Here is a 12,906-nt window from a genome sequence, read left to right on the forward strand (position 1 = left end):
GGAAGTGAAGGGGAGTTTTTCCATTGATTTCAATGGGAGTCACATAGGATACAAACTCTGGATTTGCAGACCAATCCAGTTAGGGCTGTAAATACATATCAGTCATTTTAGGGGACAGAACCTTAGAAGAACACTGACATTTTAACAAACACTGGAAATCTAGGAAATTTTCAGTTACAAAAACCAAAACCCCTAATGTTGGAACGTATGGAAATTCAGAGTCAAGATACCCCAAACAATCTTATCTCCGACATGTATCTCTCACTACCTTCTATCCAGATTCATCAGACATTATGCGTTCACACTGCAGATCTTCAGCACTGACAACTACAGCTTGTCCGGAGTACCTCAATTCCACGTTGTGGTAACTTTCGAGGGTGCAGAGAGAGAGAGAGAGGCCCCTGGGATGTGAGAGACCTGGGTTCATGTCCCTGGCCTGCCGGAGTCAAAGTGATCTGGGAGAAAAACTCTGCTGTGAATCAGCCAGAAGCAGGAACTTTAACCCAGGCCTCCTTCATCCCAGGACAGTGTACTGACACCTCATCTGCTCTCCCACAGGCCAGCTGAATGCCTGAGCCACTCAGCTGGTTTCTCTCTCTCTGTCTAAAAACTTCCTGACAAAAGTTTTGTGAAAACCAATACGTCTCCATAAACTATCCTGGCTCTGATGAAGTTGTATATTCCAACCACCAAATATTCCCACTACAGGGTACCAAACTGAGCATTACATTTGTGCCCTCTCCATGATCACGGCATTTAGATACTCTGGACTCAGTTATTACATGGGCCACATCTCTTGTCTAATCAGCTAGTGTGCATTTGTGGGAGCTGATTTTTCAAGAAGTGGTGATACACATGTACAAGCAGAGGATCTGGCCTCTTGGGAGAACAATGTAAAGTTTATTTACCCTACGCACAGGGCGAGGGCATTCAGCCTCTCATCCTGCTGATGTATAACATAGGCTTCATCTCTCCCTCTCTCTGTCCTGCTTCTGTTATAACAAATAGCTCTACAAACACCCAGTGCAAATGCTAGGACTAATGTGCAAATATCATGTCAATACTGAGCTACAGGGATTGGACAAATAGTCAGTGATTTAGAAGGAAGTTATGACAAAGTTTTAGACTCTTCTGCACTCAATCCCGGGCCTGTTCACTGCATCCCTACCAAAGTGCTTTGCTGTAGTTCTAAGGCCAAGTGCATTGTCAGTAAATCACGGAAGATGGTCTGTAAGCCACTGCTGCCATGGAGATTGTCAAATATGCCACTGCAGAAGTTGGAGAAGGTTCCTTGGGGTGCCAGGAAATCCAGTGGCTGCTCCTTTCCCATCCCTTGGAGGGGCCAAGGCTTAAAATATTTTAAAGCCCTTCAGTAAGGTCAACGTGGGAGCTTTCCTCTTGCTTTGAGCCCGTGACGATTTTACCGTGACCAGCTTGGCTTGTGCCACGGAGGGAATCTCTTTGTAGTTGACCGTGGAGAGAGTGTTGAGTGTGCAGCTAGCCAGGCCGTGCTTGGAGGCCATGGCAGTCGGGGCAGCAAGGTGTAGGAAGGGCCTCTCCTCTGTGATGAACAGCGGTCGGACCGGCAGGTTCCGCTCCATCTCCCTCCTCACTTCCCGCGCAGCTTCATGGAACACATGCTGCACAGCCTTGAACTCCAGGCAGGCAGAGACCTCGTAAAACAAGCACCCGTGCTTGGCAGCTAGAGACACCCCTTCGGCTTTGGTGACCTGTCTGATAAAGGAGAACAGGAAGGGGTGTGTGAGCCAAGCAGAGACCATAAACCATGACAGCTGATGTGCAGGTTGAACCCACGGCTCAGGGCCTGAGATCATTTCTCCCTCTAGTGGCCAGCCCTAGCCACTGCAACAGCCTAATACAAAGTGGCAGCTTGTAGAGAGGACTTGAGCATGAGATAAAGTAATTTATGCTGTAGAGCCTGATCCATTTATGTCAATGAAAAAATTCCCATTGACTTCATTAGGTCTTGGCTTGCTTCACACTAACTGCCCTCTTGACTGGTTATGCACAGCCACAATTTATTACACTGGTACCCTTCTAAAAGGAGGGTTCAGACCCCAATTCAGCAAAAACTTAACATTAAACATGTGAGTAGTCTTATTAAAGTCAATGGGTTTAAGCTAGTTGGACTATTCCTATGCTTAGTTAGGCATGTACTGACTTAGGGCCTTGGATGCCACAAAGCTAGGAAGTATGGTAAGAGACTACCCTGGCTTAACCAGGAACCCTTCAATGATCTGAAACTCAAAAAAGAGTCCCACAAAAAAGTGGAAACTAGGTCAAATTACAAAGGATAAATATAAACAAACAACATAAGTAGGTAGGGACAAAATTAGAAAGGCCAAGACACAAAACGAGATCAAACTAGCTAGACACATAAAAGGTAACAAGAAAACATTCTACAAATACAATACAAGACACAAGAGGAAAACCAAGGACAGGGTAGATTTGTTATTTAATGAGGGGAAGAAAACAGTAACAGGAAATGGCAGAAATGCTAAATGACTCTTTTGTTTCAGTTTTCACCAAAAAGGTTAGGAGCGATTGGACGTCTAACATAGTGAATGCCGGTGAAAATGAGGTAGGATCAGAGGCTAAAATAGGAAAAGAACAAGTTAAAAATGACTTAGACAAGTTAGATGTCTTAAAGCCATCAGGGCCTGATGAAATACATCCTAGAATGCTCAAGGAGCTGACAGAGGAGATATCTCAGCCATTAGTGATTATCTTTGAAAAGTCATGGAAGACGGGAGAGATTCCAGAAGACTGGAAAAGGACAAATCTAGTGTCAATCTATAAAAAGGGAAATAGGACAAGCTGGAGAATTACAAACCAGTCATCTTAACTTCAGTGCCCGGAAAGATAATGGAGTAAATAATTAAGCAACCAATTTGCAAGCACCTAGAAGACAATAAGGTAATAAGTAACAGCATGGATTTGTCAAGAATAAATCATGTCAAACCAACCTAATAGCTTTCTTTGACAGGGTAACAAGCCTTCTGGATATGGGGGAAGCGGTAGCTGTGGTATATCTTGACTTTAGTAAGGCTTTTGATACAGTCTCACATGACCTCCTCATAAACAAACTAGGGAAATACAACCTAGATGGAGCTACTACAAGGTGGGTGCATAACTGGTTGGAAAACCGTTCCCCCAGAGTAGTTATCAATGGTTCACAGTCAAGCTGGAAGGGCATATTGAGTGGGGTTCTGCAGGGATCAGTTCTGGGTCTGGTTTTCTTCAATATCTTCATGAATGATTTAGATAATTGCATACAGCGTACACTTATAAGGTTTGTGGATGATACTAAGCTGGGTGGGGTTGCAAGTGGTTAGGAGGATAGGATTAAAATTCAAAATGATCTGGACAAACTCGATAAATGGTTTGAAGTAAACAGGATGAAATTCACTAAGGGCAAATGCAAAGTACTCCACTTAGGAAGGAACAATCAGTTGCACACATACAAAATGGGAAATGACTGCCTAGGAAGGAGCACTGCAGAAACAGATCTGGGGGTCATAGTGGATCACAAGCTAAATATGAGTGAACAGTGTAACACTGTTTCAAAAAAAGCAAAGATCATTCTGTATTAGCAGGAATATTGTAAGCAAGTCACAAGAAGTAATTCTTCCGCTCTACTCCCTGCTGATTAGGCCTCAACTGGAATATTTGTCCAGTTCTTGGGCCCACATTTCAGGAAAGATGTTGACAAATTGGAGAAAGTCCAGAGAAGAGCAACAAAAATGATTAAAGGTCTAGAAAACATGACCTATGAGGGAAGACTGAAAAAAATGGGTTTGTTTAGACTGGAGAAGCGAAGACTGAGGGGGGACATGATAACAGTTTTCAGTACCTAAAATGTTTACAAGGAGTAGGGGGAAAATTGCTCTCCTTAACCTCTGAGGACAGGACAAGAAGCAATGGGCTTCACTTGCAGCAAGGGTGGTTTAGGTTGGACATTAGGGAAAACTTCCTAACTGTCAGGGTGGTTAAGCACTGGAATAAATTGCCTAGGGAGATTGTGGAATCTCCATCATTGGAGATTTTTCAGAGCAGGTTGGACAAACACCTGTCAGGGATGGGTCTAGATAATACTTAGTCCTGCCTTGAGTGCAGGGGACTGGACTAGATGACCTTGAGGTCCCTTCCAGTCCTATGATTCTATGATTAAAGTGTCATGAAATTACTCATTAGGAACTCACTATGGACCCAATCCAAAACCCACCAAAGTGAAGGGCAAAGCTTCCATTGGCTTCCAATAGCAGATCAAGCCCTACAGACTTTAAATGCCAAACGTCTACATTAACATGAGATCAAGTTTGCAAATTTGAACATGAAAATGTCAGGAAATGCAAAAGTCCGAGACCTCAGCCTTGAACCACATATGTAGAGTCATGCTGTTCTGCAGCTCGGGCACAGAATACTTCTCTCCCTTCTGACATGCGGGTTGTAGTGGTGAAATAGACTTGCTTGCTGGTTTGGCATTTTGGCCTGTGTTACTGCATCATATGTTAGAAACCCACGTGCTCTACAATTCTTCAGCACAGGGAGACTGGCTTGCAGGTGCCATGGCTGCTGGAATCAATCAGCAGGCAACGGGGGCTAGACACACTGAAATACTTGGTGATGACTGAAGCTAGGAGGATGAAATCAGAGCTCCATATATTTTGACATGGAGCCTGACTGTGGCGTGATTGTATCTTTATGCTAAAGCTACCAAACCCAATGGCATAGGGGCAAACAACCGTGACCTTGTTCCTTACCCCTGGACAATCGATCAATCAGTCATTGCCTTCCTACCCAAACTCACTTTCCAGAAAATCACTAGACTCTGTGTGTAACTGGGAGGGAAAAACCAGAGGGGAAACCCTAGCGATTACCTGAACTCTTCTTAAAAAAGCCCACCACAGGTGTCCAACTGCTGGCCCCTGGGGAATGGAGGGCTAAGGCCATCTCAGCTTCTCCTCCTGCTCACACAGATGCTCAGGAGAAGGGCCATGATTGGGGAGCGTACCTTAGGGGAGCAACACCCAGGGGCCTGGGGCTGGCTGGATCCCAAGCCTGAGGAGATTGCTGTCTGCCCAAACCTCGATTGCTGGGAAGATCGTAGCTAGTAATGGGCCTGGTCCATGCCTTGAATACCAAAGCCCTGGCTGTCCTGACCAGGAGCCTGACTTTGACCTGTTTTCTCGAACCCCTGGAGACTTAGGGAGAGGCAGGCCTGGACTGCTCAGGTCAGGCTCATCTGTCCTCATAGCCGGAAGGAAAAAGGAGCTTCCTGAAACCCATTGAGCTACTGTTGTTACATCAGACATTGCACCCGGCACAAAACAACAGGGAGCAATCAAGCTGATGGCATTGACCTGGGAGGGAGGTGAAACTGTGCCAGACGCTGTAGCCTTGAGGGGAACCAGGTGAGACTCTGCAGGGAGCAGGGTGACTCAGGCACCCTGGAGCAAACGAAGCCACTGCAAGAGTAACTAGAACCTTTGCCAGGTCCCCTGCAGTTCCAGGAACTTGGGCACGGCCCAGCTGCATGGGGTATGTGTCAACATGCCCTCTTCAACCCTCCCTCACTGGGGTCCTTTTCTGGAGAATGCCGCCCAGAGAAGGTGACCTTTGGATGGAGCTGGTATCACGCTGGGGTACAAATCTCTGCTGGCCAGACCACAAGCTGCTACTGCAGCTGGTGTCAGTTAGCACCTGGGGCCGGGACAGAGGGCTGTTACACTGCCGTTCCTGGCAAGATGGTGCTACCGTATATCCTATTGGAACCATCCTAAACCTCCAGCCAGTGGCTTCTTCTCACTCCTTGCCCCAGGGCTGTGGCACTTCTGCTGTGATCAACCATACCAGTCCCCCTTGGAGCTGAGACTGTGCGCAGCCAACATTCAGGGGCCACCTTCGGCTACCATTCCTCACCCTGAGTAGGACTGGACTCTGTGGGCAGCCCCAGTGAAATCAAGGGGGCTACCTGTAGTGAGAGAATACTCAGCCAGAGTATGGAAAGCACAATATGGCCCTCAACGAACAGACCACGGCAAGGGCCAGGCTCACAGACATGCCGGTTTGCGCATACAGTAACCACAAACAGGCATGAAAATTGGGTAACTGCATGAGCCATTATCTCATCGGTTGCATGTGTGTGGGCACTCACTCAGTTTGCACATGCAGCTTGAACTAGTTATGTACCTAAATTAGGTGCACGTAGTGCTTAATTTGTAATGAAATTGGTGCCAGGGCTCAAGCAATATTTTTACTTTCGTAACTGACATGGAAACCCAGAGCTGCCGGGGCTCCGAGCTGCCGAGCCCAGAGCTGCCGGGGCTCCGAGCTGCCGAGCCCAGAGCTGCCGGGGCTATGAACTGCCGAGGCTCAGCCCTGGCAAGCCCTGGCACAAATTAAGCCCTGGGTGCACACTTGTAGGCATGCTTTGCACACTCGTTTGTGTGCCTATATTGCCAGAAGAGCTGCCCCTAAGCATACATGACCACAGTCCATGGACCACAGAGAAACACTCAGCCAAGGTGAATCAAAACACAGATGGAAACGCCATTTGAGACTATCACCCTCCCTCGTTTGATTGCTGGATCCGCCCTCATTTACTGCTGCCCATGGCCTTGGCTCCTCCAGCCCCAATAGGTTAATACACCACTGCCCCAGAGATTCCTCTCTTCAGTGGATGTTGCTGCACTAATCCTTCTGCCGGGATAGCAGGTGAGTGGCTTTCTCTAAAGGACAATGGGTAGATGAGCCTCTGGGTGAACGAGCTGAACGACCGTGCCATCTTCCCTGCCCGTGGATGGGGATGAGACAAGGACAGCATGCACAGAGCGACCCGCTGAGACCCTGCAGTGGAGTCTGTGGGATGCTGGTGTAACTCGTGATCTCTGTGTCCCCACCCCCCATCCTGCGGCTAGGGCACGTACAGAGGTTTATGCAGCTGCCACCGAACTCGCAGATCTGGACCGTTAACTCAAGCAGCGGCAGCTTGTGCTTTCAGATCCAGAGAGCCTGGGCCCAGTCCTTGCCGGGGTGTCGTCACATCGGTGACAGCAGGGGTGAGGGTGAGGGGAACCTGTTGAGACTCAGGGAGCAAATGGAGGAAACGGGGGGGAAGAGAAGCATCCAAGGGGATGGGGAGACAGCTGGCGGTTTTGGGTCAGAGAGGCAAGATGTTGAGAGGAAGTTGGACCTGCTGGGTAGAATCCCCAAAGACAGGACAAAGGAACACCAGTGCTGATGCTTTTAAAAACCACAGGCCCTGGGGGGATCCAGAGGGAGACTCTTAAAACCCACACAGGACGTCTGGGGCAGGAGAGGGGAAGAGACGGGCGTGCTCTCGGAACAGAGAGGGCCCAGTTAACTGCAGGACCAAAGCAAGCTGACCTGGAGAGAGCGAGAGGGCTCCAGGGTTGGGAACGCAACCCAGGCGCTGTAGGAGAAGGACCCTGAACACCCCCCGAGGGCCCTGACTCCAGCCCAAAAAATGCTCTGGAGTGTTGCGGAAACTGAGGGAGGGAAATGCATGTAGGGTTTATGTTTGTGCAGCCGTGCAATTAAAAAGCAACGGTGGTTTAGAACCCCATGGAAACTCTGTGTGTGTGCGTGTGTGCGCGACTGTGTGTGCGTGCGTGCGCGTTCCACCCTGTGCCCTTGAAGAGTTAACCTGTGGACCAAGAACACCATACAGCTGGGCTTTTGGGACAGGCTGTGCCTAAACTGTGGAGAAGCCTAAGGGGTCAGCATTTGTCCCAGTGTCTAGGTAGTCGGACTGCAGGGGGCTTAGCTGTCAGGTGCTTGATAGAGGCACCCCAAGAGCGTGCCTAGGGACCCCAAGACAGGGACAGTGCCTGGACTCTGTTCAGACTCGGGGGGCTCGGAGAGGTGGGTGCAGCCTGGTGGGTACCCAGGAGGAGGTGATCTGTGACAGGGGCTTATTTGGGCTTCAAAAAAGGCTGGTAGGGAGCTTTGCAAGCTCCAGCTGTGATCGCTGCTTACCTTGGTGAACAGAGCGAGGTCTCCAGTAACAGGTTGGATTTACTTGTAGGTTATTGTTGTCAGTTTTATAAGGAGGGGGAAGGCTGGCACAGGGGACACCCTGCAGTTCCTTCCAGCTTTAATCAGTTCAACAGGAAAAATGTGAAACCCCTCCCTGTGTGTGCAATGGGTCCCTGTGGTCGGAACAGACACTGGCGCCACCAGGATTTCTAATCACGTGACCCTGGTATGAGCAAGAAGTGGGGAGGTATTCTCTAAGGTATCGGCCCAGAGTAGCATGCAAGGCCAGGCAAACACATCAAAAGCATTTAGCCCCTGCCGAGAGAACCACAGGATAAAGAGCTCTGAGAAAAGGAGGCAGAGGAGTCCGACAATGTAACACAAGGAGCTGGAGCGGGTTCAAATGCATTGTTACAATGCAGCCTAAAAAACAGCTAAAAATAGCAGCAACCTCAAAATAAGCAAATCACCTTCCAGCCAGTGCGGACCCTGGGCAGGGAAGAGTGGGGAGGAGGGAAATATTCAGAACAGGAGGCAAGGTCACACAGCGCAAGGGGTGTCCTCACGCCACATCCACAGCCAGCAATCAGGGACTAGGGGAAAATGAACACAAGATTCAGAATTGGATTGTGCAGCTTAGCGCTACAGAACGACAGAGCGACCGGAACTGAATCAGTGGGTGCATCCCTACAACGGGCAGCCGCTCGCAGGCTGCCATCCGGCCAACAAAGGGCAGAGGGAGTGGGACAACAGGACAATGACAACCAAGAGTCAGATAGCGGTGGGTGGGTGTGTGTGTGTGTGTGAGAGAGAGAGAGAGAGAATAGGCCTTTGGATGCAATAAAGAAGGCATTTAATAGAAGTTAATGGCTCCACTTCATTTGTAAAACAGATCTGCCATTTAAGAAGGTCTCTACTGTAAAACAACAAACCCTTCAGCCATTTTAGGGAGTAGCTAGCAGGATGCACATTCTGAAGCTCACAGGAGTTAAGCCCCAACAGCTGACCAGCTGCACCCTCCCCACACACACATCTGCGAGTTCTTCAGTGAGTGACAGTGATATGCGTTCCCACCTTAACAGAATAAACACACATCTACCTGCCTGGCTGCCAGTCCTACGTCAACTATGCAGCTAAATGTCCCCCTTTCTCTGCGGAGAAAATCATCAGAAATGACAATCTCACATGTAGCCCCAGTAAAGCGTTCACGCTTTCAGAGCCTCCCCCAAACATTAACATCAGAGCCGCTCCTCCAGCCCTTCGGCAAGACCCACTGACTTCAAGAAGACAATTAATGAGTGAGGACGGCAGCATCTGATCCCTGGGATTCAGCCAAACATATTCTCCTCGCTGCAGTTTTCAACCCAAAAGCGAATTCAGTTCCGAAGGAGAAACACCCCGTGGCGGCTTGGTGTAATATAATCTCACGGCTCAGTCCAGAGCTCGGTGAACAGGTGTTCACGTCACAGAATCACCACGATCATCGGCACTAACTTGTCCCCTTTTCTCAGCAGAGACATGCAGGCCTGGCTGGAGCCCTAACTCTCTTGTCCCCTCCAGATCAAGGTGAGCTACCTTGCCAGGGAAGCTTGCATTGTCGCTGCCCTTCTGCGCATGAAGAGAGGACTCCGGGGAAATTTGAAATAAATGAAAGGCTGAAGTCAGCATAGAGCACATCTCCACAGGCCCGTCTGAGCTAAGCAACATTACCCCTCTGCGTGGCACAGATCGAAGATTGTTACCTGTATTGCTCCAAATCCAGCTTATTTCCCAGCAGGAGGATGGGATAATCGTGCTGAATGCCTTTTGCGTGGAGGGAAATGGTATCCAGGTATTGATGGCAACCTTCAAAGCTTCTTTTGTTGTCAATGCTGTAGACGACCATGAAGGCACTGGCCCAGTTGAGATAGCGTTCGCAGTTCACCGGTACGTCCTAGCAGAGTAACACAGGACAGCGTTATCACAGGCCCCTGGTGCCACTATCAGAGCCCGTCTGGGGGCATTTGCTCGTCTCGGGCTTTGTACATTGTTTCAAAACTAAGCCTATTTCAAAAGGCCGTTTGAGAGCAGACTTGGCTTGGCATGAAAAAGTTCCTTGTGCAACGAATTAATGATAGTAAACAGCTCACACTGCCCCGAATCAGAGCAATCAAAAGCACGCAGTGGCGGCGTCAGGTTTTCGCTCGGGCAGGCTTCCAGAAAGACTAGCCTTTCAGGCAGCCTTTTGCACTGATTCGTTTAGTCGGTGGGTTTTCTTTGTAACAAAGAAATTCTGTTTGTGGCAGGGAGAGCCGGTGGAGAGGCCTTCTGGGATGGACTGGCAAACTCCAGGAGGCCTGTCCAAAGCCCAGTGGAAGGCAGTAGAAATCTTTCCACTGACTCCAGTGGGCACTGGTGTCGGCTTGAGCATGGAGCAGGCCCACGAGAGACAGGGCTCTCTGCGAGCAGAGGGGTCAGGTTAAATCTACGTAACGTCCCAGGGCACAGCAGCACCAGGACTCCCCTCTAAGTTACTTAAGCCGATGTGACCAGATGCCCCAAATATGGACAACATACACTCAGTACAAATCAGAAGAGGGGAGGGTGTGCACAGGTGGCTGAAAGCTCACTTCTCCGCGGCCCTGATCCTGCTGCAGCTGTCAATGAAGCTGGTGGATCAGGCTGGGAAAGAGACCGGTCACTCTCACCGGGGCCCCTTTCCCTGGCAACGCCAGCAGCAGGAAGGAGTCTGGGATCAGAGCCCCTGCCCCACTTGTGCGTCACCTGTACACAGACACACCAGCTGGTCTCGGTTACATAGTGAGTCACGCTGCAGAGACATCGCTGACGTACCGTACAAGTGAATCAGCTAGCCTGGGCTTGTAACGAACGACAGCACAGCCTGCCCTGGGGGCAGTGGGAGATTGGAGAGCGGTCGCTTCATTGCGGGGGCTCTGTGGAACGGAGATCAGCACCTGGGCCAAAGCTCTGTCAGCTCTCGATGGGACAAGCAGCCCCAGTGGTGTTACGGCCCTTTCAGGCTGGAGGTTTCTCCAAGGAGCCTCAGGCAGTTCAGTGAGCTCCAGGCACTGGGTTCCTGTAGCTGTCTCACCGTTATTACTTACAATGCTCTCCTAGGCAACAGATACAAACCCTCCACCCCAAGCGGAGTTTTCACCCCAGCTGGGAAGAAGAACCAGAGACTTAATGAAATCACTAGGGACCTTGCTATAACTATCACTTTTATGTGGAAGGCGCTCAGATACCACAGTGACAGGCAGCAGGATAAAACCCTACCCTCGACTGGCGTGGGTGCAAATATCTGATTCGCGTAGTCAGCTACTTGGAGCTCTGAGCTCCCTGCTTGCTCCTTTTCTCTCTAATGACGAGGTCGACATTCTCCCCTGTGCAGCAGGCCAGAACTGGGCCTACGCAGTGAGTTGCTCTGGACATGTGCCTTGTTCTGGCCTCTGCACAGGGGCGTAGTTCACCCCTGGTGAAATGTGACACTTCTTGCAAACCATGCAGAGACCGGTTCCCCATTCATTTCACAGTCACTGCCCCGTTCTATCGAGAACCCTGCTGCATGCTCCACGGGGAGCAGGAACCTGCCATCTTTTCTAGAGGCACAGAGAATTCCTCCTTCGATCCCCTGGAGAAGCCCATGGCCATTACCTGGTCAGCTGTGTCCATCACTTTCATCAGCACTGGCTGCTGGTCCACAGTTTCTTCTGACGTGTAGGTGTCCTCTGCAATACAGACGCGCTCTTGTGAGCGGGGAGCCGGTGGGGCGACAGCCTTTCACATTCTGGGCCCCACACTCCATGAAGGCTGAGCCCCGGGGATTTACATCTTCCACTCAATGGAAGCCGGCTCCGTGGGTGCTCCAGGGCTCAAGCACCCACAGAAAACCAATAGTGGGTGCTCAGCACCCACCAGCCACAGCTGTTCGGCGGCACCACCGATCAGCTGTTTGGCGGCTGGGGAAGGTGCTTGGGGGAGGGCGGAGAGCAGCGAGTAGCAGAGGCGGAGCAAGGGTGGGGCTTTGGGGGAGGGGCAGACTGGGGGTGGGGGCCTCAGGGCGGAGTGGGGGTGGAGCACCCCTGGGGAAAAATAAAAGTCAGCGCCTAGTCCCTGGTTCTGGCCCCTGAAGAGCAGCACTGGTCACAAGGCTCTAGTCACTAGGGTTGCTAGCAGTGGGTGAATCGGAAAGGCATAACAAGCCATTACTCCCTCACTGCTTAGCACACCTCCCACGCTTCCCATCGTTTTAAGCACTACTAAGAAGGGTCAGTGTTGAGCTTGGCCATATAATTTGTCTAGACCACGGTTATGCCTGTAGCATTGCTAGTATGTCATATCTGCATTACAGTAGTGCCTAGGGGCCCTACTCAGACCCCAAGGCCCACTGTGCTAGGTTCTGTACAAACATGTAGAAGGACATTGTCCCAGGCCGAAAGAGCGGACCCTCCAAGACAGGTGGCACACGAAGGATGCAGCGGAGAGAGACTCAATGAAATCAATACAGTTGTTACCTCGAGATCCATTTGCCATGTATTTATTATTACAAAGAGACAAAAGAAGGGCCAATTATTCCCATCGTCCCCTGCAGCTGGTTGATTGGCTAGTTTCTGACGGGGCTTGTGGCAGAAGTGAGTCTGGAAAACAGAGCTATTTGGACAGTTGTCTGACTGGAGATGGAAACATCCCCCATTTTCCTAGATTCTTGGGAAACGATCGACTCTAATTGCTTGTTGGTATTTATAAAGTGCTGATCAGACTGATCTGGTCACAGGAGCAAAGTCACCCAGCTGTAATGCCAATGAAGGCAATGGCAGTTACTCCAGGGATGGTTTTGGCCCACAGATGTTACTGACAGTAGCCCATCACAGTTTCCCTGTAAAG

General features: G+C 50.1%; 1 protein-coding gene across 3 annotated transcripts in view; it reads right to left on the reverse strand.

Annotated features, from left to right (window-relative positions):
* Positions 1-181: 181 nt before the first annotated feature.
* RASL12 (RAS like family 12) overlaps positions 182-12,906 on the reverse strand; it is a 27,862-nt gene continuing 15,137 nt past the window's right edge. For all 3 annotated transcript variants that reach the window (XM_044979641.1, XM_044979640.1, XM_044979639.1), the window contains 3 exons: positions 11,677-11,750; positions 9,765-9,955; positions 182-1,734 (listed from right to left, as the gene is read on the reverse strand). In XM_044979641.1, the coding sequence (XP_044835576.1) occupies positions 1,350-1,734; positions 9,765-9,955; positions 11,677-11,750 (650 nt within the window). In that variant the 3' untranslated portion in view covers positions 182-1,349. The remainder of the gene's footprint in view (positions 1,735-9,764; positions 9,956-11,676; positions 11,751-12,906) is intronic.

Source organism: Mauremys mutica, chromosome 11 (assembly GCF_020497125.1).
Source record: "Mauremys mutica isolate MM-2020 ecotype Southern chromosome 11, ASM2049712v1, whole genome shotgun sequence".
In the NCBI taxonomy this organism is placed as follows: domain Eukaryota; kingdom Metazoa; phylum Chordata; order Testudines; family Geoemydidae; genus Mauremys; species Mauremys mutica.